This window comes from Eptatretus burgeri, chromosome 15, assembly GCF_056783735.1.
Source record: "Eptatretus burgeri isolate ZD-2024b chromosome 15, Ebu_testis_v1, whole genome shotgun sequence".
NCBI lineage: Eukaryota > Metazoa > Chordata > Myxini > Myxiniformes > Myxinidae > Eptatretus > Eptatretus burgeri.
The window spans coordinates 65417861-65441863 of record NC_140975.1 but is presented as its reverse complement, the minus strand read 5'-3'; the positions used below and the strand labels follow the sequence as shown (position 1 = coordinate 65441863).

At 41.5% G+C, this 24003-nt stretch overlaps 1 protein-coding gene across 1 annotated transcript in view; it reads right to left on the bottom strand.

Annotated features, from left to right (window-relative positions):
* Nucleotides 1-2879: 2879 nt before the first annotated feature.
* LOC147012360 (uncharacterized) overlaps nucleotides 2880-24003 on the bottom strand; it is a 73315-nt gene continuing 52191 nt past the window's right edge. The window contains exons 3-4 of the mRNA XM_085856381.1: nucleotides 7368-7636; nucleotides 2880-3130 (exon numbers count right to left, since the gene is read on the bottom strand). Of these exons, the coding sequence (XP_085712507.1) occupies nucleotides 2880-3130; nucleotides 7368-7636 (520 nt within the window). The remainder of the gene's footprint in view (nucleotides 3131-7367; nucleotides 7637-24003) is intronic.

Sequence of the window (24003 nt, the reverse complement as noted above, 5' to 3'; positions counted from 1 at the left end):
GTGTGAAGGAAATGTGATGTTAATTCACAGAATCAATGAAACTTTTCCTTCCTCAAGTTCCTCAAGGTCGCATTCTGGGTCCTGTTCTTTTTCTAGTTTTCATCAATGATCTCGCCGACTTTCTGGAAAACCCTCTTGATCTCTTTGCTGATGACTCCACCCTCTGTTATACCACCTGTCATCCCTCAGAATGGCAAGCAGCAGCTTCTTCGATCTCTGCAGATCTGGATAAAATCACAAACTGGTCCAACACGTGGAACATGTCTTTCAATCTTGACAAATCTCACACTCTCACTATGTCTCTCCAAAAGGACCGTTTAGAACCCCCCCCCATCCACTTTCTCAACAATCCTCTGGAAGAAGTCCTTTCATTCAAGCTTCTGGGTCTCACTATCTGCCATGATATTTCCTGGGAAAACCGCATTTACAACCTGGCCTCCAAACCCAGTCGCTGACTGGGAATCCTCCGTCGTGCAAAATCCTTCATCGGCCCTCCTGAGCTGCTGACCACATACAAAGCTTTCAGCCACAGTCTGATGGAGTACTGCTCTCCCCTTTGGGCTGGTGCTCCTGCCTCTCACCTTTCTCGGATTCGTGCTGTGGAAACCAAGGCATTTTAGGATCATTGGCATCTCCCACAATGAAGCTGAGTCTTTGGGCCTCTCTCTTACTTTCTCACCACAGGCAGGTCGGTGGTCTTTCTGTCTTCTACAATCTCCTCTCTGCCCCCCCTTGCTCTGTCTACAATTTGTCCCCACCATATTTCCGCAGGGTGCTCAACGTCTGCCAGCCACCTCCTTCTTGTAAAACTACTCAAATCACGAATCACTGCTCACCCTCACTCTTTCATTCCTCTTTTTCCCCATCTTTGGAATAAACTCCCACACTCTCTTCAATCCCATTCTTCCCTCCAGGTCTTCAAACCAGCTGTTCACCACCATCTCATATCGTCCCCCATCCAAAACCACAATCTTTTCTCCCCCCGTTAATCCACCCCAAACCCACCTCCTTCAAATTCCCTGCTTTCCTTCCTGAAACTCCCTGTAATGTCCATCTTGTATACCCCGTGTTCCCCACCCCCATCCCTCTCCTTTCCACAGATCTAATGTCTCTGTTCCCCACTGTTTTGTCCTTCCCTCTCCCGTCCCTCTTGTCTCATGCCCCCCTTGCTGTGCATTGTGTGTTAGCTTTCATATGAGCCTCGACAATTTATACAAAACAAAAAAAAAATTCCTGGACCTTGTTGAAGTTATGAAACATGTTCAATTTATTACTCAAAAGATTAATTTCAGTTTTCTTGGATGAACATTATCTGTCTAAATTATGTTGAGAGAAAGAGGTTCTGACTTATAAATGAGTTTGTTACCCAATTCTTGACGTGAAATCAGGAACAGACTTCAGCTGGTTGTACAGCAGCTCCAGCGTTGTTAATTTGCTGAGTTTATCAAAGATTCCCATGGGGAGAAACTTAATCTGATTACGATCCAGTTCAAGCTTTGTCAGTTGTGTAAGTTGATCAAAAATTCCCCTCGGAATGGATTGAAGCTTGTTTCTATCCAGATTCAGATACGTTAGTCTGGTGAGTTCATCAAACACTCCAGGAGGAAGAGACTGCAGCTTGTGTTCAACTTTATTTTCTTTCCTTGTGTATTTTATTACCTCCACCACCGAAGGTGAAGGAGGTTACGTTTTCACCCCTTTCTGTCTGTTTGTCTGTGTACAGGATATCTGAAAAAGTTGTGGACGGATCCAGATGAAAAGTTTGTGGACCGGTTCGGTGTGTGACAAGGACGAACCTGTTCGATTTTTGGTGAAGATCCGGATCTGGATCCGACTACTCGAATTTTTAAGTGATTCTTCACCATTGAGAGATTGGGCTAAACCAATAAAAAGCACGATATCTCAAAAAATTGTGGATGGATTTGGACGAAACTTGGTGGACAGGTTGGGAGTGTGAGGGTGAAACGAAAGTTTGGTGAATATCCGAAGAGAGATCATGGCTGAGAATGAAACCCATGAGTCTGAGTGACTGAACCTCTTTGAAAGGCTTGTTGAGAAAGTAAATGGAAGGCTTTATGGTATGGAGAGACAGAGAGACAGATGGAGAGAGGGAGAGAGGGAGAGAGGGAGAGAGGGATAGAGGGAGAGAGATTTCTCAGTTTTTAAAGACATATTTCAAGTGTTTGACCAGTTTCTGATTTTGTCAGTGTCTGAATCGAAGGAAGAGGCTGCAGCCTGTCTGTTTAATGGATGAGAGATGTCACGGCAGAGAGTGGAGTCATCACCAAAGAAATAAAGAGGATTTTCCAGAGAGTCAGTGAGATCATTGATTAAGATTAGGAATAAGATGGGGCCTAGAACACCGCCTTGGGGTACTCCAGCCTTGGCAGGTGGAGGAGATGAAAGGGTTCCATTGAGAGCCATACGTTGGCTATGATAGTGGAGGAAGTCAGGAATCCAAGAGTGGAGTTGGCCTGGATTCCTTGGACAGACAGTTTGCAGAGCTAGGCAGGATGTCAGACCGTAATGAAAGCTTGACATATGTCCAGAAAGATGACCCTGATCTCAAGGCTGACATTGATTGTCTCCATCCATTGTTGTATGAGTAGAAGCAGCATGTCCAAGGCAGAGTGACCAGGTCTGAATCCAAATTGTTGATCTGAGATGATGCTGTTGGAGAAAAGCATGATTTTATGTCAACTACGATGATAGGTTCCATGACCTTGCTGTTGACTGGAAGTACAGTAAGCCAATTGGACTTCAGTTAAGGGGGTCTGTTTTTGTACCTTTTTACGTAATTCTGTCATGTTGGCTGATTTCCAAGCTGATGGAAGATGACCAATGGTAAATGTAGGAGCAGCAGTGCAGGTTTTTAGGACTCATGAGTGGATGCCGTCCGGTCCAGTTGCAGAGTCAGAGTCAAGGGTTACCAGAAACTTTTCCCCCTTTTCAGGTGCAAAAGACACAGAGTCTAAGAGTAGTTGGGTATAAAAGTGAACGATGGGTACCGAGAGGGAAAGGTTAGGGACACAAGATTTTGAGGAAAACACAGAATTCAGGTGTTCAGCCTTCTCACGAGCGGAGTCGACTGTGGCACAATTTGAAGTGAGGGAAGGGATGGAAGGGGAGCCTACACCAGAGACAGAATTGACAAGGCATCAGCAGGTTTTTAGAGGAGGTAGACGGTTTGAAAACTCATTCTTGAGATTGGACAGAGGTAATTTTCTGGCCCTCCTGAGAGTAGACACGCACTTGTTGTGGGCTTTGTGGAATAATCTGAAGTTGCCTTCTTGGTCATAAGCTTGTATAAGGTCATAAGCTTGACTTGAATTGGTCATAAGCTTGTATAAGGCGGGTGAATGGTTACCGTTTCGCTTGCTAAACTTAAACCATAAAGAGGCCACAGTCTCTCAAAAGTAGTGCATTTGATAAACTCACCAGTTTCACATATCTGTATCTACAAAACAACCAGCTCCAGTCTCTTCCTAATGGAGTATTTGATAAACTAACCAAACTCACATATCTGAATCTGTACAACAACCAGCTCCAGTCTCTCCCTAATGGAGTGTTTGATAAATTAACACAACTCACAACCCTGCATTTGAGTTCCAACAAGCTCCAATCTCTCCCAAATGGGGTGTTTGATAAACTAACCGGTCTCAAAGAGCTGGGTCTGCACACCAACCAGCTGGAGTCTATTCCTGTCTCTTCTCTTTTTAAAAACTATACTAGCTCGTTTGTTCTGAAGAAGAGTTTACTCACTTCACTCCGACAAAGCTTGGTGTTACCGGTTTGATTATTTAATATCTTCCTGTTATAAATGTCCTTTTAAGTAATCTCTGCAGGGTTACCCACATCCTTTAAGGACTGTGTTTAAATATAAACCCTTTGGTGCTTGGAGGTCTGGTAGAGAAGAAATACACCTTACAATAAACTTATTGCTTTTCACGTGAGAATAATGGATTATTTCCATACATCCAACACTTCATTCAAACTATTCTACAAAACACATGCACTGTATTTAGTAATCAGGGAATTACAACAAACTTCCTATCGAACCAGTCAAAGCTTGCTTGGCTGCAGCTACTTCAGGCCCTGTCACACCTTGACGTTTTAGCCAGCGTATGCCGACATATGAAAAAGTTGGTGAATACGCTAGCACACGTCGAATACGTTATGGGTAAGTTTTGTATACGTTAAGAGCACGCTGAAGCACGCTGGCATACTTCGTAGTACGCCGAGCTCGTCGATAAATTTTAAACATGCTCCAATTTTTTTGACGTGCTTGGCGTATGACTCACACGTTCTGCATACGCTGGCCATAAGTTGTAGGCACGTTACGCGATCGTTGACACACATTGACACACGCTACTTGAAAGTTACTCATAAGTCGAAATACGTCGAGGTAATGTCCAGCGTACCCAAAACTTATTTCTAACCGATGAGTAACGTGTTTTGAACCTATGTGTATCGTATCTCCAACGCATATTAACATGTGTAGATGTATTTGACGTCTTCCGGACGACCACAGAACTTAGGGAACGTGTTTCGAACTTACAGCTACCGCATAATGGCATATTGGCAGCGTTTAGCGGAATTGGTATATAAAAATGGGCTTCAAGGCCCTGTCACACCTTGTCGTTTCAGCCAGCGAATGCCGATGGATGAAAAATTTGGCGAATACGCTGGCACGCGTCGAATATGTTATAGGTAAGTTTTGTATACGTTAAGAGCACGCTGAAGCACGCTGGCATACGTCGTAGTACGCCGATCTCGTTGACAAATTGTAAGCATGCTCAAATTTTCCGTCGTGCTCAGCGTATGACTCACACGTTCCGCATACGCTGGCCATAAGTTGTAGGCACATTATGTGATCGTTGACACATGTCGACACACGTTACTTGTAAGTTACTCATAAGTCGAAATACGTCGAGGTAATGTCTAGGGTACCCGAAACTTATTTCTAACCTATGAGTAACGTGCTTTGAACCTATGTGTAACGTATCTCCAATGCATATTGACGTATGTAGACATATTTGACGTCTTCTGGACGACCACAGAACTTACGGAACGTGTTTGTAACTCACAGCTACCATATAATGGCATATTAGCAGCGTTTAGGGGAATTGATATATAAAAATGGGGATTCACAGGAGGAACCCGTCAGTGTTCAAGACTCCATGTTGAGTAGATGTCCATGTCAGTATTATCAGTAGTAGTAGTAGGTGAGCGTGTCAGTCGTATTAGTAGTAGTAGTAGGTCCATGTCAGTAGAAGTAGTAGGTGAGCGTGATGGGGAGGGTGTGGGTGATGATGGATCCTCCTGGTGTCCGCATCCACAGCCACGGCCAGGAGACTTCTTTGCAGCATTCTTCGAAGTTTTCTTTGGCATGATGGTGATGTTGATACTTCGATGTCTAGTGCAGTTATTATTTGAATCGTCGAGCAGCAGCCTTTTAATAGGCTACACCACATGATCTTCGGCGATACGTTGCAGCGCTATGCATAAGTTAGACTGTCGCTGGGCATAAGTTGTGAACGCCGACAACACGCTAAGCATTCGTTGGTATAAGTTATTTATAAGTTTTCGAAACGTTCTGTGTACATTACTAATACGTTATGCATATGTCCATCTCGTTATTATACGCCCAAAACTGAAAAAAAACATCAATAGTTCAGCGTACGCCAGCGTTTTACATACATTTTGATACGTTGCCATATGCTGGCTAAAACGTCAAGGTGAGACAGGGCCCTCACAGGAGGAACCCGTCAGTGTTCCAGACTCCATGGGTTTTTTTCTTCTTCGGCATGACGGTGATGTTGACACTTCGATGTCTCGCTTGGTTATGATTAAAATCGTCGAGCGGCAGCGTCCATTTAAATAGTAGAGCGGCAGCGATTTAAATCGTTGAGCAGCAGCCTATTAATAGGCTACGCCACGTGATCGTCGGCGATACGCTGCTGCGTGCTATGCATAAGTTAGACTATCGTTGGGCATAGGTTGTGAACGCCAACAACACGCGAAGCATTCGTTGGTATAAGTTATCTCTAAGTTATCGAAACGTTCTGTGTACGTTACTAATACGTTATGCATACGTCCAACTCGTTATGAATACGCCCAAAACTGAAAAAAATATCAATAGTTCAGCATACACCAGCGTTTTACATACATTTTGATACGTTGCCATACGCTGGCTAAAACGTTAAGGTGTGACCAGGGCCTTTACCTGTGAGAAGGTTGAAGATCATTCATCAGTTCCTGACTATCTTTGAACTTACTGGACAATTTAAACACCCACCCATGTACAATGACCTGTGTATTACAGTTGGTTTAATATTCACCTTTACAAGGAACTCCAAGAACACACCTGAGTTCCACAGTGCGTTTTACCCGTGTTGCACGATGCGTTTCAATCCTCTCAACATTTCTCCACACCAATGCAGGTAAACATTTTCGTGTATTTTTCAGTGATTAATCAGCCTGTTGTTGGCTTAGCGAGGAAGTTGGCTGGCTTAAGATCTTACGCTCTTGAATTTGAACCCCTGTTGTACAGGTATATAACACCAGGTGGGATGACAGCACGTCGTCCTTCCAAGGTCGGCAAAGTGAGTACAGTACCTGCTTACTGGAAACAGGGGCACTGCATCAGCGACACAGCCACACTTCCTGCAATAACGCAACCAGCAGTCACAGTCTCCATACAAAATAATAATAATAAAAAGTGATTAATCAGCACAACGATGGACAGCAGACTTCACTTATGGGCTCCGAGGAAATTCACTCACAACAAAAAGAAGTTGATGGAGATGACACAATTTACGTCAACAATGTTCGAAGATAGACAGATGTGCCACATCAAAGAGGGTGAAACATGTTATTCACGAACCATGCAGCAAACAACTCATGATGTTCCAACAAATGAAGATGCAGCAAAAGTGTGTCCATTAGTCTGAGAAAATGATCAAGGGACAATGCACGTATCGGTTAGTACCATGAAAGTGAACAATCAAATGATAATTACTCAGATAGGAGACAAAAACTGCTCCAGCTCGGTTCCAAACATACAAACCAGTTCAATGAAGATGCACCTCAAGAACATTTCTAGTAACTTGTTTGACTCGGATTAAATCAGCGTCAAGTGATGTTCTTCCATGGGAGAGAAAAAATATCTGAAATCAATCACAAAAGAAAATTTACAAAAACAAAATGATAAAAGTGAAGTCTAAATGTTTGGAGTGAATATAGAAATGTTTGAAAATTGTTTAAAGGACATTTATAACGGGAAGATATTAAATAATCAAACCGGTATCACTGAGCTTTGTTGGAGAGAATAATTTAACTCTTCATCAGAACAATGGAGCTCGTACAGCCTTTCACAAGACAAGGGACAGGAACAGACTTCAGCTGGTTGGTGTGCAGAACCAGATGTGTGAGACTGGTTAGTTTATCAAACACTCCGTCTGGGAGAGACTGGAGCTTGTTGTTGTACAGCCAGAGCTTTTGTAGTTGTGTTAGTTTATCAAACACTCCGTCAGGGAGAGACTGGAGCTTGTTGTTGTACAGCCAGAGCTTTTGTAGTTGTGTTAGTTTATCAAACACTCCGTTAGGGAGAGACTGGAGCTGGTTGGTGTGCAAACTCAGAAGTGTGAGACTGGTTAGTTTATCAAACACTCCGTCTGGGAGAGACTGGGGACTGTTTTCCTTCACATTCGGCTTTTTTAGTTTAGAAATCTCACAATTAAATACCAAATTATGTATAAAGTACTTTTGGTAATGAGATTAAACTTTGTAATTTACGGTAATATGTATTGGATTTTTTTTTTAACTTTTGAGATTATTGGGTTGTGGGAGTTTTGCTTCATTTCGTTATATATTTATATCAATCTATATCATAATTATTGTTGTCCGGCCATGTTCGTGTCACAATCCTTCCCACTGATTGGTTGGACAGCTGCCCTGACTCCCTCCACAATTGCAACAAGAAATATCCAACATCCCTCCTTTTGGATCGACGCGATTATAAGATTCTACACGAAGAGGATAATTAATTTTATGATAATTTATTAACACAATTAGTCGACTCACAATCACTTAATGGTTGAAATTACCCGGATAATCAAACGATCGAGTCGACTATCGTACCGTTGAAATAACACCAGGTGGGTTGACTTGGACTGTCATCCTTCCATCGGCCAAATGAGAGCCAGCTTACTGGCAGCAAGGGCACTGCATCAGCGGCACAGATACTCTTCCAGAAAATGATGCCACCAGCAGCCAAATGCTGCATATGAAACAAGACCAATAATATATTCATTATATTCAGTTTCCTCTGTTCACACAACAGTATCCCTGGTGTACGTATGGATGTATGAGTGAACCAAACGAGAGTAGCAAAACCACCACCTCCTCCGGGAGTGATGTAACTGCTTCCTCTGAATCCGCTGCCTCCAAAATCAATCTGCTGCCTCTTCATGGTCGCACCCAAAATGGTGACACAATCCCATGGGGAACATGGCCGGCATTCAACCCATGGTTGGAAAAGGCAGATCTCCTCGGATAGTTGCATTTGAAGACCTTGCAATGCTCAGTGATACCTTGCCCAATCTTTTCAAGGCAGCTTATCCTTGACCTTCATCAGTGCCTGTCTCATGGTGGATACAGGTTAGACATTTCGTCTCACACCTGCCAGTTTCAACACTCTGCCAATTCTTTGTGACACACCTCGCACAAAAGGCAGAACACAAAAATGTTTTGGATCTTGCTGTGATCCACTCTGCTGTTGGGGGCCATCAAAATCACTTCTATTTTCGGTAAAAATCTGTCAGTGTAGCCGTTGGCCTTCAGGACACTTTGAAGATGTTTCACCTCTCCCCTCTTTTCTTCGATTGTTACTGGTAAATCACGTGCTCTTTTTAGGAAGGTGTATAAATAAACACAGCTCTTTTGTGGTCCATGGAATGGCAAGAGTCAAAATCCATATAATGGTCAGTGTAAGTGGTCTTCCTGTAAACTGTAATGTTCAAACCTCCTTTACGAACCATTGTCATAATGATGTCCTGGAAAGAGAATGATCCATTCTGTTCCTCTTCATTGATGAACTTGATGGAACAAAAGGTTTTTCCAATAGTTTCATGGATGGTGTGAACCACCTTGCTGGGAAAGATGACAAATATATCGTCCACTGTCCACGTGATGATACCACAAACTTTGCTACATTCTAAAATCTAAAGGATGGGATGTTATGTTCCTCCAATTCCTCCATCACCATATTCTCTTTCGCGGCAGATACAGGAGAGCAGTTGACAGAATCAAATACCTGTTTGTAATACACACTGCCAAAAACAAAAGTGGAGAAAAGGCAAGCACTGGGCAGATTACAAACATCTGGAGTTTAACATGGCACCATCTTGTTTACAGAAATTGTCCTTTACAAAGCAATGTCCAACCAACTCGACCGCCAGAGTTATGGAGACGTTGGTGAACAAGGATACCACATCGATGGTAACCTGTTTCACTCTCTGTACAAACCCCGAGCTGTTGCATAAAGCTTGCTTCATGTTTCCTACCAACTAGTTGAGCATGTTGGAGAGAAACTTATACAAAGACTGGGATGGTCCGTTGTTGTTGGAGACAACGAGTCACAGTGGAATTCCTTGCTTGTGTATTGGAATTCCTTGTGTTTGTTTGTTTGTTTGCTTGTCTGCACAGAACTTTCATGTTTTTCTCCACAACCGGTTGTCAGATTGAAACAAAATTTTCACCTTAGGTGCGATTACTCATGTGGAATGTTGTAATGATAATTATGATGTCACAAGTTGCGTGGAATGGCAGCCATACTGGAAAATCAGAAAAAAACTTTAGACCTCTATCTCTAAAACCGCACCAAGGAAAAAATATAAAGTTGGCACAGAGCAAGTACTCCTTATGGGAGATAAATGAATTTTTTCATGATGTCATATGTGCTGTCGTTATGACGTCATAATTGCATATGTAGAATGCTACATCGAATCAGTATGAAAATATTTGAGCATCATGGAGGGAGAAAATGGTCTACAGAAAAAAATTTTGATGACATCATCGATCATATGATGTGGCAGCCCGAATGTTTTTTAAAAAATTCTTTCAAAAATCTTCTTCTCTGAAATGGCTGTACAGATTGAGGCAAAACTTTTACACATATGACCAACTATCTGTGAGAAACAAAAGGTTCACACATATGATGTCATAGGACACACGGTTTGGCAGCCATATTGGATTTACCCAAAAACATAAAAATCTTCTTCTCCAGAACGGCTGGACAAATCAAGATGAAACTTGACATAAATGTTCCCCAAGGCATGCGTGTCAAATTTCAGGAATGATTGATGACACATGGTTTGGCAGCCATATTGGATTTAAGAAATTATGAAATAATGTTTTCTCTGTAACCACTTAATCAATCGATTTGAAACTTCAGAATTATGATCTAGGAATTGTGGGAAATACTAGTTTTACATTTCAATTTGATCGGACACATGGTCATGGCAGCCAGATTATTTAATTTTTTGATCTGGGTTCTTTCTGTTTTTTATTTTTGAATAAAGCAAATTTGGCTGTGCCTGGATGGGTTTGAGGGTCGCGGAGCAGCAGCTGAAATACGAATCTATCCAGGTTCCCCCTGATGAGTTTATCTTTGCTTTTTGCTCGTTCTGGTTCCTTCTGATGACTCCAATGCAGGACTGGACCTATTTGGTCTTCCATTTGACTTCAATTTAATTTATCTTGATCCAATTCGGAATTCGATTGAATAATAATTTTAAAAACGTCACGGGTCAGGGTCAGGTGTGCAATCAAAGCGGTGTTGTTGTTTTTTTACTTTTGATTAACCAATTAATTTATTAGTTACTTGGTTATTATCGATTTATAAATTACTTATCAATTTCATTTCTCATTCTGGCAATATCTGAGGAACCTTTTGAGCGAGGAAGCTGATATTTGGACATGACAGTGACCAAGTGATTTGGCTACGAAGAGTATTTTTAATTTATTGATTCATCAATTAATTGATTAATTATTTCTTTTTCGATTAATTACTTAATTTTCAAAAACTAACACTTTCGGATGAAACAGTGGTGGTTTTGGTTTGCTATTAGCCAAGCGATTAAGAAATTCATTCTTTTACAATTATTATTAAAATATTTTAATTCTGCAATTAATCAATCAATTATTGGATACCACTCCCTCCCAATATGCTGCACGCTGAGTTACTATCATTTGTACACATTCACCTCACAATTGCACCGCTCCCTCCCAATTCCATCTCCATGTGCCGCACTGCAGCATCGTTGGGTGCCAAAGGTGCCCCGGCAATGTTGCGCGCTGGATTATTTGTTATTTATTTATTTGTCATGGGGTGGTGTACTTTGAATGTGCCTGAACTTGTTTAATTGTGATTCGTTCCAGTATGGTGATCTGACTCCTGAAATCAACAGTGTGCAAGAAACAAGAAAAGGCTATTAATGAGAGCTAATTGTACAAGCCGCCACAAACAATGACTCATCTCAGCTCGAAAACGATGATTTTCCGAAATTAAATCCCACGATAATGGAATGGGAACACAATTGGTTGCCCGTGATTGATAGAAACCCGCGATATTAGAACCTTCAATATTGAGGGGTTTACTGTTGGTATCTACTGGATGTATGTATGTATTGTTACGTTTGAGGGGGGGGTATGCATTCAAAGGGTAATTAGGATGTTTAATTAGGTATGCCATGCTGTTCGAGTTTACCAGGATCTCGATGTAATAAGTAGTAATTCAGTGGTGATAAGTTGTCTAGTAAATATTCATTTCTTCAAGGGGGGAAATGATAAATGTCACGTAATTAGATAGGGACATGGGATAGGGTAAGTGTCTGCGTAAAGCCCTTTTGGTATTCTCTGAAGACTGGCCGTGACGTCACAGGACAGTGCAGCGGATGGCTCCACCCCGTGATCACGATTGGCGGAAGGCGATGGCGGTGGGCCAATAAACGGCTCGATTGAAGTGACGAGGACAGAAGGATAAAATGGTTCTGTTCGGGGTCGAAAAGGAAGAGGAAGAAGATTACAACCAAAAGATCGTGGTTTTTTTGGTGTGGTTCCCTGTGGCGGCAGAGAACGTCCTTGTTGTTGTGCTGAGTCGATCGTGTCCTGGAGCCTTGCCGAGCCTCGTGCCTCACCTTGGTTGGCTCTGGGGTTCTGCTGACTCGGAGTACGGGGTCGGGCGGCGGGCGGACCTGCCTCCCTCTCCTGCTCGCGGCTTGGCGCCGGAGCTGGTTCCCTGGCGGCTGTGAGCGGACTTGGGCCAGGACCAGGAGGAGGTCGACAGCACCGCGGTTTCTTCTGCCCCCCCTGACGAGAGCAAGGCCGGCTCGTCCGACGCCGATCCAGGGACAGTTGCGTCCACACCACGGTCCAGCCTGACCACCAGAAATAGCTACGTTGTGTGTGTGTGTGTGTGTGTGTGTGTGTGTGTGTGTGTGTGTGTGTGTGTGTGTGTGTGTGTGTGTGTGTGTGTGTGCTTGGCGCCTTAGAGGGATTGAGAACTGTATATTCATTGGAATTGTCTGTGTTTTTCCCCACGCCCGATCCCACACCATCCGGTCGAATCGCCCCCGATCCCTTTTCTTGCCGAGTCTTGTTATTTCTGGTTAATAGTAAAAACAAATAAACATCATCAACTCAGTGAAAAGAGACTCGTGCCACCTTCCTCGTCCTGTTTGCGGTGGAGCGATTAGAACCGCCATGTTTGGGTTATAAACAAATAAACCGCCTCCATCGTTTCGGCTCATTCTACGTTGGCGGGACTGTTCAAGTCCCGTGGACGTCACAGTATGTATGTATGTATGTGATGAGGCCTCCACCTCTGGCGTCTCGTCTGTCTGTGCGTATCAGTGTGTATATTTGGGAATGGTCATTGTTGTGTTTTTTTTGTTCTCATTTGTAAAATTCCATTATGGCTACGTGAATGTTGTTTGTGATTGTGACATGTTTAAGTTGCATGGCCTTGCTGATGAGGCCATCTGTGTTGTCGTGGAGGAAATTTTGAAGGTTATGGATGCATTTTGGGGGTTGATGTGGTTGCTTGTGTGAAAGTGATGGTGATGTGTTTGAAACTTGTGTCGATGTGTTGTTGTTTGGGTCTGAGCTTGAATTCAGCCAAAAGCTGCGACTGCAGGTCCATGTGTGTGTGTGTGTGTGTGTGTGTGTGTGTGTGTGTGTGTGTGTGTGTGTGTGTGTGTGTGTGTGTGTGTGTGTGTGTGTGTGTGTGTGTATTATGATCGTTTATTGAGAGCAGTACCGGCCAGGTGGAACCCTTCCCTGCGCCTCCTGTCGTGGATGAAACCCTTTCTGGCCCTGGAGCTGGTGATGTCAGTTTTAATGTATATTGTGGTGGGATCTGTGTTGGTTTATGTCTCCTGCTGGATGGAGGAGAAATGGAGAACTGCTGGATGAAGGTAATTCCTGAAGTAGGAAAAAATACCTGTTTGTTGTGGATATGTGATGTCTGGTCATTTGAGTGGTTGTGTGTGAGGGATTCGGGTGGAAAATGAGGGGGAGTGGGCCGGTCTATGGGGACTGATCAACACTCTGACCATGATTTGGTCTCCTGATGAATCTGGGCAGCACAGAGGAGTGAGGAACATTTGGCCCCCGTCTTGCGTTGGGGAGTACAAGCACCATGAAGAGGTATCCCCAATAGTTGCTGAGTTTGGTGTATTTTGTTGTGGTTTTTCTGCTCTCACTTTAATTTGCGTAGATTTCGTGTTGAAACAACAGCGTGAAGGGGGAATGGGAGGGAGTGCATCTTCATTACAACTCCAGAAAAAAGTCTCTCCCTCATGGAGTGTTTGACAAGCTAACTCAACTCAAAGAGCTGTGGCTGGGTGCTAACCAGCTCCAATCTCTTCCAAGTGGAGTGTTTGATAAACTAACCAGCCTCACAAAGCTGGGTCTGGACAACAACCAGCTCCAGTCTCTCCCGAATGGAATGTTTGATAAATTAACCAGTCTCACACATCTGTATCTGTACACCAACCAGCTGAAGTCTGTTCCTGTCCCTTTTCTTGTGAAAGGCTGTACGAGCTCCATTGTTCTGATGAAGAGTTGACGTATTCACTCCAACAAAGCTCGGTGTTACCAGTTTGATTATTTAAAATCTTCCTGTTATAAATGTCCATTTAATTAATTTTCAAACAATACCCTCTCCACTGCAAACCTTTGGACTTCACTTTTGGCCGTTTGCTTTTGTCAATTTTATTTTGTGATTGGTTTCAGATGTCAATAGGCATCGGCATGATTCGTTCATTCTTTTGTTTTTCAGTTTCCATCATCGTTCCCTCTCCTTGTCCTTCACCCCAAAAGTATTTGTTTAAACGTTCTGCAGTAAACATGTTCTGTGTTCACCCTTGTGTTGTCGTCTCTCACAAGCTGCACACAAGAGAAGATGGCATGGTCTCTCTTATCCTCAGCAGGATTTTAATTGGGATAGAACGTGGTCATGTCATCTATGGCGGGCAGTCAAAAGGATGCCGCAGGTGCGTACAACTCGGCCATCTGATTACTGTGTGCAAGGAAGAATGTTATACCCAATGTGAGAGTTGACACAGATTAGGGAGTGCTTCACAATTGAGCTGCTGTGCAACCTGTGTGGACAATTGGGGCACACTTTGTTTCTTTCCCCATCCAAAACCTTGATCCTTTATACCCTCCTTAATCCACCCCAAACTCACCTCCTTCCAATTCCCTGCTTTCATTCCTGAAAGTCCCTGTTATGTCCATCTTATTTACCCCATATACCTCTCTCCCTCTCTCTCCCTCTCCCTCTCTCTCCCTCTCCCTCCCTCTCCCTCTCTCTCTCCCTCTCTCTCCCTCTCTCTCCCTCTCTCTCCCTCTCTCTCCCTCTCTCTCTCTCTCCTCTCTCTCTCTCTCTCCCTCTCTCTCTCTCTCTCTCCCTCTCCCTCTCTCTCTCCCTCTCTCTCCCTCTCTCTCCCTCTCTCTCCCTCTCTCTCTCTCTCTCTCCCTCTCTCTCCCTCTCTCCCACAGATCTCCTTATGTGTCTGTTCCCCAGTGTTTCGTGCTTCCCTCTTGTCTCCTTCTTCCCTTGTTATGTTTTCTGTGTTCGCTCTTTTCCGAGCCTCGACAATCTTTTCAAATTTTTTTTCGGGTTTTCCCTCTAATCCATTTTGTCAACCCCATGCATCCTCTACTTCCCTCCTTTCATCCCCACACACATTGTTTGTCCAAGTCTCCCTCTATCTCAGCCTTCAACTCTGCTGTTAGTGTTTCCGTCTCTCACTGCTATTCATTTTGATGGTAGAGGAGTAGCAGCTGAAACCCAAATCCTATCCAGTTTCCTCCTGATGACTTCATCTTTGCGTTTTGCTTGTTCGAGTTCCGTCTGATGACTCCAATGCAGTACTGGACCTATTTGGTCTTCCCTTTGATTTGAACTTATTTTAATCCCATTCTGAATTCAATTGAATCATAATAAACGTCATGGGTCAGGGTCATGATAAACTATTGAATGATAGTAAACAAGGTCATCTTTGAAGTGTCCGATCAAAGCGGGATGTCTTGGTAGCTGGTCATCATTGCCATCAGTTATCACGTGGGAATTCTACTTATGTCCATTATTACTTATGTACACTCCAGTACACAAACACCACACAAAACTACAGAAACTCCACACAAAACAAGTCCTGGTGTGGGTCTGCAATCTCTGATTACTCCTTTTCTTGTTTGGTGTAATGCATCACTTCTGGTTGAACATTGACCTTGACCTGAATGTGGAGCTTTTCAAAAGCTTTGATATATTATGATCAACAAAAATTATATGACACAAAAGGTAGGCTCTTGTGTGCTGGTATATTGAAAAAGTATAATTATTACGTCATGTTTATCAAACCAAAAAACGTGTTCTGGTTCAATTATAGTCAATAATATCAGAATGAAATGGGATTAAGAACAATTACAGACAACACCAACCTCTTCACAATCAACAAGAACATTTGAATTCCCATTTCGATTTTTGAAATTATTGACAAGGAAAGAAAACAAAACTGAATACAAGCTGCACTCTCTTCCTCATGGAGTGTTTGATAAACTAACCAGACTAACGTATCTGAATCTGGACAGCAATAAGCTTCAGTCCATTCCGAGTGGAGTTTTTGATAAACTTACACAACTGACAAACCTTGAACTGGATCGTAATCAGATAAAGTTCCTCCCCATGGGAATCTTTGATAAACTCACGAAGTTAACAGAGTTGCAGCTATACAGCAACCAGCTGAAGTCTGTTCCTCATTCCATGTTATAGACTAAGAGTCAATTTTCAAAAGAAACTGAGATGATGGGTTTCCTTCAACACCCACAACACAAATGGTTTGTGACTTCAATCGACTTGGGGGATGTTTCTGGAACATTCTCAGCCCTGATGTACAGTTTAATTGTAATCACAGTAAAATTTTACAGACAATTTTCCATCAATGGGGTTGGTGGCCAAGGCTCAATCTAAAAAAATCAGAATTTTTTTTCTTGTCAACTGACATGGGCCAGATTAATCACTAGCCATTACTAATTCTATTGGCATGTTACTACTAGCCATTACTTGACTGAATCGGGAATTGATTTTTAAATAATTTTTTCGTTGCCCAATTTGAATGAAACTTGATACTGCACACCGCAGGCAAATGGTGAGTAAGGTGGCCCTAAAAAATTTTGCGCTCTTCTGTACCTTTTTGGTTGTATTTCGGGAACATTTGGCTGGTCCGTTGCATTCCGTATGATGTCTTCTCTGGACTGAAATCTGGTCCCTTTCAGGGGCATTTTCAGCTTGGGGAAAAGCCAGAAGTTACACGGAGCCATTTCAGCAGAGTAGGGAGCCTGACGAAACAGAGGTGTGTTGTGTTTGGCCAGGAAACTCTGTATGAAATGTGAAGAATGGGCGGATGCGTTATCGTGATGGAGCTGCCAATTGACCGCTGCCCACAGGTCCGGCCGTTTACGTCGCACAGCGTCAACAAAGGCGACGTATTACCTCTTGGTAATACTCTTTGGTGATGGTTGTGCCGTGTGGTGCGTACTCGTGATGAACCACGCCACTGGAGTCAAAGAAGATGCTCAGCATGACTTTGACATTGCTGCGGACTTTCCTTGCTTTTTTTTGTCCTCGGGGATGTTGGATGCCCCCATTGTGATGACTGGAACTTGGTTTCTGGGTCGTACCCATAAACCCACGTTTCATCGCCAGTGATCACTGTGTTGAAGAAGTTGGGATCGCTGTTCACAGTCTCCAGCATGTCCCGTGCGATCTCCAAACGGAGTTGCTGCTGCTCGATCATTTGCAGCTTTGGCACGAACTTCGCTGAGATTCTCTTTAAGCCCAAATCCTCAGTCACAATGGAATGAACGGATCAAATGCTGACGCCCGCCTCGTCTGCAAGTTATCTGATCGTGATTCAACGATCCCGCATCAGCAGGGTCCTCACTTGTTCAAGGACGATCTCATTTCGGGATGTTGAGGGCCTACCAGAACGTGCTTCACTTTCCACTGATGTGCGACCATCTTTGAAGCGGTTGTACCACTCTTTTATGTGTGTGGTGCCCATTGCTTCGTTCCTGAAGGCCTGTTGAATCTTGCGGATCATTTACACTTGGGAATCGCCAAGCTTTACACAAAATTTGATGCAGTAGCGTTGTTCAAATTTTTCCGTCATTTTGTCAAAAACGAAAATCCGACGGCGCTCACTTACACTTCCTCACTCATCGGCGGTCTGTCGGCGACTGACAGCTTCTGTAGGCGGGAAAATATTCACGCATACGAATTAGCATCGCCTACATACGTTCACCAAACCACGCCTCCCCAGCTTCATTTGTTTACCCACGAAAAATTAAGGTTGGATACTTTTTGAACACACCTAATGTATACGTATATATATATATATATATATATATATATATATATATATATATATATATATATAAATATATATATATATATATATATATATATATATATATATATATATATATATGAGCCTGGTGGTGGCGCAGTGGTTAGGGCAGCGGCTTGGGATCCAAAAGGTCCTGAGTTCAAGCCCCGTTGGGCCACTGAATTAATACACCAGGGGGTTGACTCAGCCTGTCATCCTTCCGAGGTCGGCGAAATGAGTACCAGTTTCCTGGGCCGGTGTATACCCCCGTTAAAATAGGTGTACCATATCCCTGTGTCGTAAGAGGCGACCAGGGTTGCGTCAGGAAGGGCATCCGGCGTAAAACATGTGCCAAATCACTATGCGGATCATACGGATGATCCGCTGTGGTGACCCTTAACGGGAGCAGCCGAATGAAGAAGAAGATATATATGTATATGTATATATATATATATATATATATATATATATATATATATATATATATATATATATATATATATATATATATATATATACTGAAAAACAAAGGAATGAACGAATCATGTGCCTGTTGAGGCCCAGAAAGAAAAATCATATCTGAAATAAATCACAAAATAAAATTTACAAAAACAAAAGGACAAAAGTGAAGTCTAAAGGTTTTCAGTGGAGAAAGTATTGTTTGAAAATTATTTAAAAGGACATTTAAAACAGGAAGATACTAAATCATCAAATTGGTAACACCGAGCTTTGTTGGCGTGAATAACTTCACTCTTCATCAGAAGAATGGAGCTCACACAACGTTTTACAAGACAAGGGACAGGAACAGACTTCAGCTGGTTTTGGTACAGAACCAGCTTTATGAGTTGTGTTAGTTTATCAAACACTCCGTTAGGGAGAGACTTCAGCTGGTTGATCTCCAGATCCAGATATGTGAGTTGTGTTAGTTTATCAAACACTCCATTAGGGAGAGACTGGAGCTGGTTTTGGTTCATATTTGACTCTTTTAGTTTATTAACCTCATAATTAAACACGTAGGCATGGCCGTTGGGGAAGAGATCCTCAGGTACCAATGACAGGACACGTTGCTTGGCGTTTCGCACCTACAGTATCTATCTTATTCTATCTATAATTCCAGCAATCTCTGTTTGTTTGCCTTTTCAAGGTTTGAAATTCATCGTACAAGTGGTTCCCAAGTTATGGCCAAGTAAGAGCGCGTTCTCCATTACGCGTTACAACATACGGACTTCCAGATGGTAATGACTTACTGTATTCGAATAATTTGTCGATTTCTTATGCGCATTTATCGATAAACACAATGCCCTAATCCAGTCGTCGTTTACGAGAGCGAAGGAACGGCCTGTGTGGTTGTTTGAAAGTTTTTTTTTGTTTTTTTTTGCACGTACTGCCACGCATGTACGGCCACGCACGTACGGGCACGCGAGAGTGAAGGAACAGCCTGTGTCGTTGTTTGAAAGTTTTTTTTTGTTTTTTTTGCATGTACGGCCACGCACGTACAGCCATGCACGTACGGGCAGGGCACGCGAGAGCAAAGGAACAGCCTGTGTCGTTGTTTGAACATTTTTTGGGGTTTTTTGCACGTACGGCCACGCACGTACGGGCACGCAAGAGCGAAGGAACGGCCGGTGTGGTTGTTGTTTCTGGCACGCGGTTTGAAAGGTTTTTTTTTTCTTTTCCACGTACGGGCACGCACTAGTAATTACAAAATAAATAACAAAAATAATAATAACACTGTAACAAAGCATATGTTAATATTAATAATATTTTCAACAATAATAAGAATAGTATTATCATATGGAAACAATAATAATGAACACATATAATCCTTGTGCTTGCCCCAAACACATCTGGGCTTGGTGAAAGGCAACCTCATGCTCAAGGAGTACAGCGGGTAGGTATGCAACAAGGCTGTGAGGACCAATGAAAATTTGGTCCATGGGACCAACGGGCCCACTCGTTCAACACTTCAACCTTTGTTCAAAGACCATCAGTATCGGTTTCTGTTATTAACAATGCTGACATGGTTTGTTCAACTTTGTGATAATCATACCCTGTCACAGAACGGCGGTGCCACAGAAGCAGCTTCCTGATAAAGGGTTATACTGGGTGGTTTGCCATTGCCTTTCCAGTAGTAGTGCAGAGAGAAATTTTGTAATTTGACCACGGAGCCGCCAATAGCTCGCCCACTCTTCGTGAAGGACACCGTTGGGATCTTTAACGTCCCCCAACTACTGTGTGTAGATGCGACACCAAGTTTAATGGAGGGACGACACACAAATTGATGATTCAGCCAGTCTGTGAAACACCGCGATGACAGTTTATAGCTGGGCCGAGGTCTGAACACAGACTAAGACACCTTTGAAGTGAGTGCGAGTACCTTGAGGCCATCTTGTAAGCCAATGTCATCTCTTAACACACTGTTAATAAACAAACTGTGATTCCATGTTGTAATTATATGTTTAAAATGTATCTTGTTACCCTCAACGAAAGGGAGGCTATTGTTTGTGGATCAGTTTGTTTGTTTGTTTGTTTGTTTGTTTGTCTGCACAGAACTTTCATGATTTTCTCCGCAACTGGTTGTCAGATTGACACGAATTTTTCACCTTCGGTGCAATTACTCATGTAGAATGTTGTAATGATAATTATGATGTCACAGGTTACGTGGTGTGGCAGCCATGTTGGAAAACCAGAAAAATTTAGACCTCTATCTCAAAAACCGCAACCAAGGAAAACATATAAACTTGGCACAGATTAAGTACTCCTCATGGGGGATAAATGAATTTTTTATGACGTCATTTGTGCCGTCGTTATGACGTCATAATTGCATATGTAGAATGGTACTTCTAATCAGTATGAAAATTTTTGAGGGTCATCTAGGGATAAAATGGTCTCCAGAAAAGGAATTGATGTATCATCAATCACATGATTCAGCAACCATAATGTTTTTTTTTTTTAATTCTTTCAAAAATCTTCTTCTCTGAAATGGCTGAACAGATCGAGACGAAACTTTACACATTTGACCTACTATCCATGAGGAACAAAAGGTTCACACATATGATGTCAGAGGACACAGGGTTTGACAGCCATATTAGATTTACCTTCAAACATATAAAAAATCTCCTTCTCCATAACGTCTGGACAAATCAAGATGAAACTTCACATAAATGTTCCCCAAGGCATGCATGTCAAATTTCAGGAATAATTGATGTCACATGGTTCAGCAGCCATATTGGATTTAAGAAATTATGAAATAATGTTTTCTCTGGAACCACTTAATTAATCGATGTGAAACTTCAGAATTATGATCTAGTAATGGTGGGAAATACTAGTTTTAATTTTCAACTTGATCCGAAACATGGTCTGGCAGCCAGATTATTTAATTTTTTTATCTGGGTTCTTTCTATTTTTATATATTTTTTTTGAATAAGGCTCACTTGGCTGTGCCTGGATGGGTTTGAGTAGAGTACCTATATATAGAGAGTAGCGACAACTCAGCTATAGGCGCCATTTTGTTTCACTCTGGATAACGCGCAGTGCGTGTGCTACCGCTGTAGCAGCATGCATTAATGAAGCAATACATCAGGAGGGTGGGATACATCACTGGACATATATATTTATTCTCATGTTTTACTCGGCCAAAGATCTTGATTATAGAATCAATGGGGTTGAAAGTGATAAAATGTTAAAATGCATGTACTCATTACATGGGAAACTCAGAGTAAGTTTGCCAGAGAACGAGACATTTGGGAGAAACTCGGCCTGTGTAGGCTTATGACATGAAGTCGAGCCAAATAAAAATCTCGAATCTATAGGCCTAAGTTGGGGCCTCAATTTGATCCATACCTGCCCCTACCCATCCCTCCCCACCTCACCCATCTTTACTTTTTTCATCTCACCACATTATCATCTCACCCATAACAAACAAAAACAACAAACACCGATACCTTCATGTAATTTATCATCATAGTTACCACCCAACACGCTCTCAAACACACCAAAAAGTGACTGCCAAAATGATTGTATCAGATTTCAAAAATATCTTAACAATTGAAATGACCCTTTTTTATGGGCAAAGAATAGTTAATTGCACAGGCCTGCTATGCAATTATTGGATGAATCTATGAAGCACGTTCATGTCAAAATGCTTATGTTAAGTATTCAACTGGTACAATCTTGTGAAGAAACAGTCCATGAAAAATCGCAGTAGGTTTGACTTGCTATTTTATTTCTGTCAACAGTGTTCCATCAATTTGCAAGATGATGAACGATAAAGAAATGCTACAAATTATAAGTACAGGTAACTCTGCTTAACTTGAATCTCTTGGGACCACAGAAATCTGTTCGACGTAGAACAAATCTGCCTCACAGAAGGTAAATAACACGTCTTGCATAATACGGTTTCAAAATTTGTTTAAACTTGTGCGATTATTCGACTTAATAAGGCTGACTTACATGCATGCAGAGTTACCTGTATTGTTCATACACTGCAGGCATTTTCAAATTCAAGTGTATAAATACGTAATATCATGATTAGTTATATATTAGTGTTTACAGCAAAATTAATTTTGGTGAAATATTAACAACTTGACAGCAAGTTTTCAAGACAATACTACATGATTGATGATTCTGAACAAAAATGGAAATACACCAAATGAAAGTATGAAGGTCAGAGATTGTAGGCTAGATTTTTTTTTATGAAACCCCATCTAATGTGTTGCCATGGTAACCAAATAAACAGACAATTCATTACAAATTGTGTATTTTCATAAGAATGTGCAATTAAGTGATAAATATGTAAATTAATTGGGTTGCTAAATAATGATTGCCCATATTGTTAGCTTTCTAGATGCCAACATCCCAGACTACCATTGATCCTTACTGGGGTTATGATAATAAATAAGATCAATGGCATGCATAAAGAGGGCCCCCAAATTTAAAGCATTTCATTTTTGGGGCAGGTGTGGGGGCAGTGGTTCTATAGGTAATTTTTTGTTCCAATTTAATCATACAGGCTATAAATCAATAATAATATCAATTGCTGCTATGATTGATATAATTCTTATTACAATAATCTTTACCATGGTAACACATTAGTAGGGTAAGAATACTGATTCTGGCTCACTTTTCCCCATGTAAATGAATGGGGGATTTTCAGCGATTCCCTTTTTTTTCCCTAAAAATAAACCGCCTTTTTATCCCAAGGTATATTTATTTGTCTCCCCTTTTAACTTGGAGGTTGAACCTCATTGAATTGAACACCTGGGGGTTGAACAGCTCACTCATTGAACCTATAAAGATTTGTTCATTCTCAAATTCCTTCAATAGTTTAATTTTCTTTGCACAATAATCCCCATCTAAAATATTGACAAACAAAACATTTGAATCTTTATATTTTTGAAGATACCCCTTTTGTGCCATTACGAAATGATAAACTTCTCTTAATGCTCTCATCTGGCCACCTCCTGAGCCACATATCATTTTGAGATTATAGTAAATTCTTTTTTCATTGTTCAATTGATAACCATCAAAGTTTTCAGTCCATTCAAGGATATTCATTTTTTTCTTTACATCCTCTAACTTACTAGTTTTTAAATTAATTCGCTTATTTGTTTTATTTACCTTTGTTTTAGTTATTTTTTCAATAAGACTTATTTGATATTTTTCACATTCATTATGTTTTCCATTTATATACCAAGACTGAGATTTTCTCCACTCTTTAGTTTGATTAATACTTGGTTTAACCATTTATATATTGTGCAAAACGCGGCGGTAGCCCTTAAAAACCCTAACCCATCTTCCCATCGTTAAAACATAATCTATTTTATACACTCTATCATACAATATCCATATGGAACACAATCTATTCCATTATCTAAAATAAATCTCTTATCATCAAAGGCTCCTAATGCCTTTTTATTTACTTCTTCACTATATATGTTATGTTTATAACTTCTTATTGTATTCATTTTCCTATATTCTTCTTTCTTATTCATCAAACAATTATAATAATTTCTAAAAGTTATTGATTTCTTTATTACATATTTCTTTA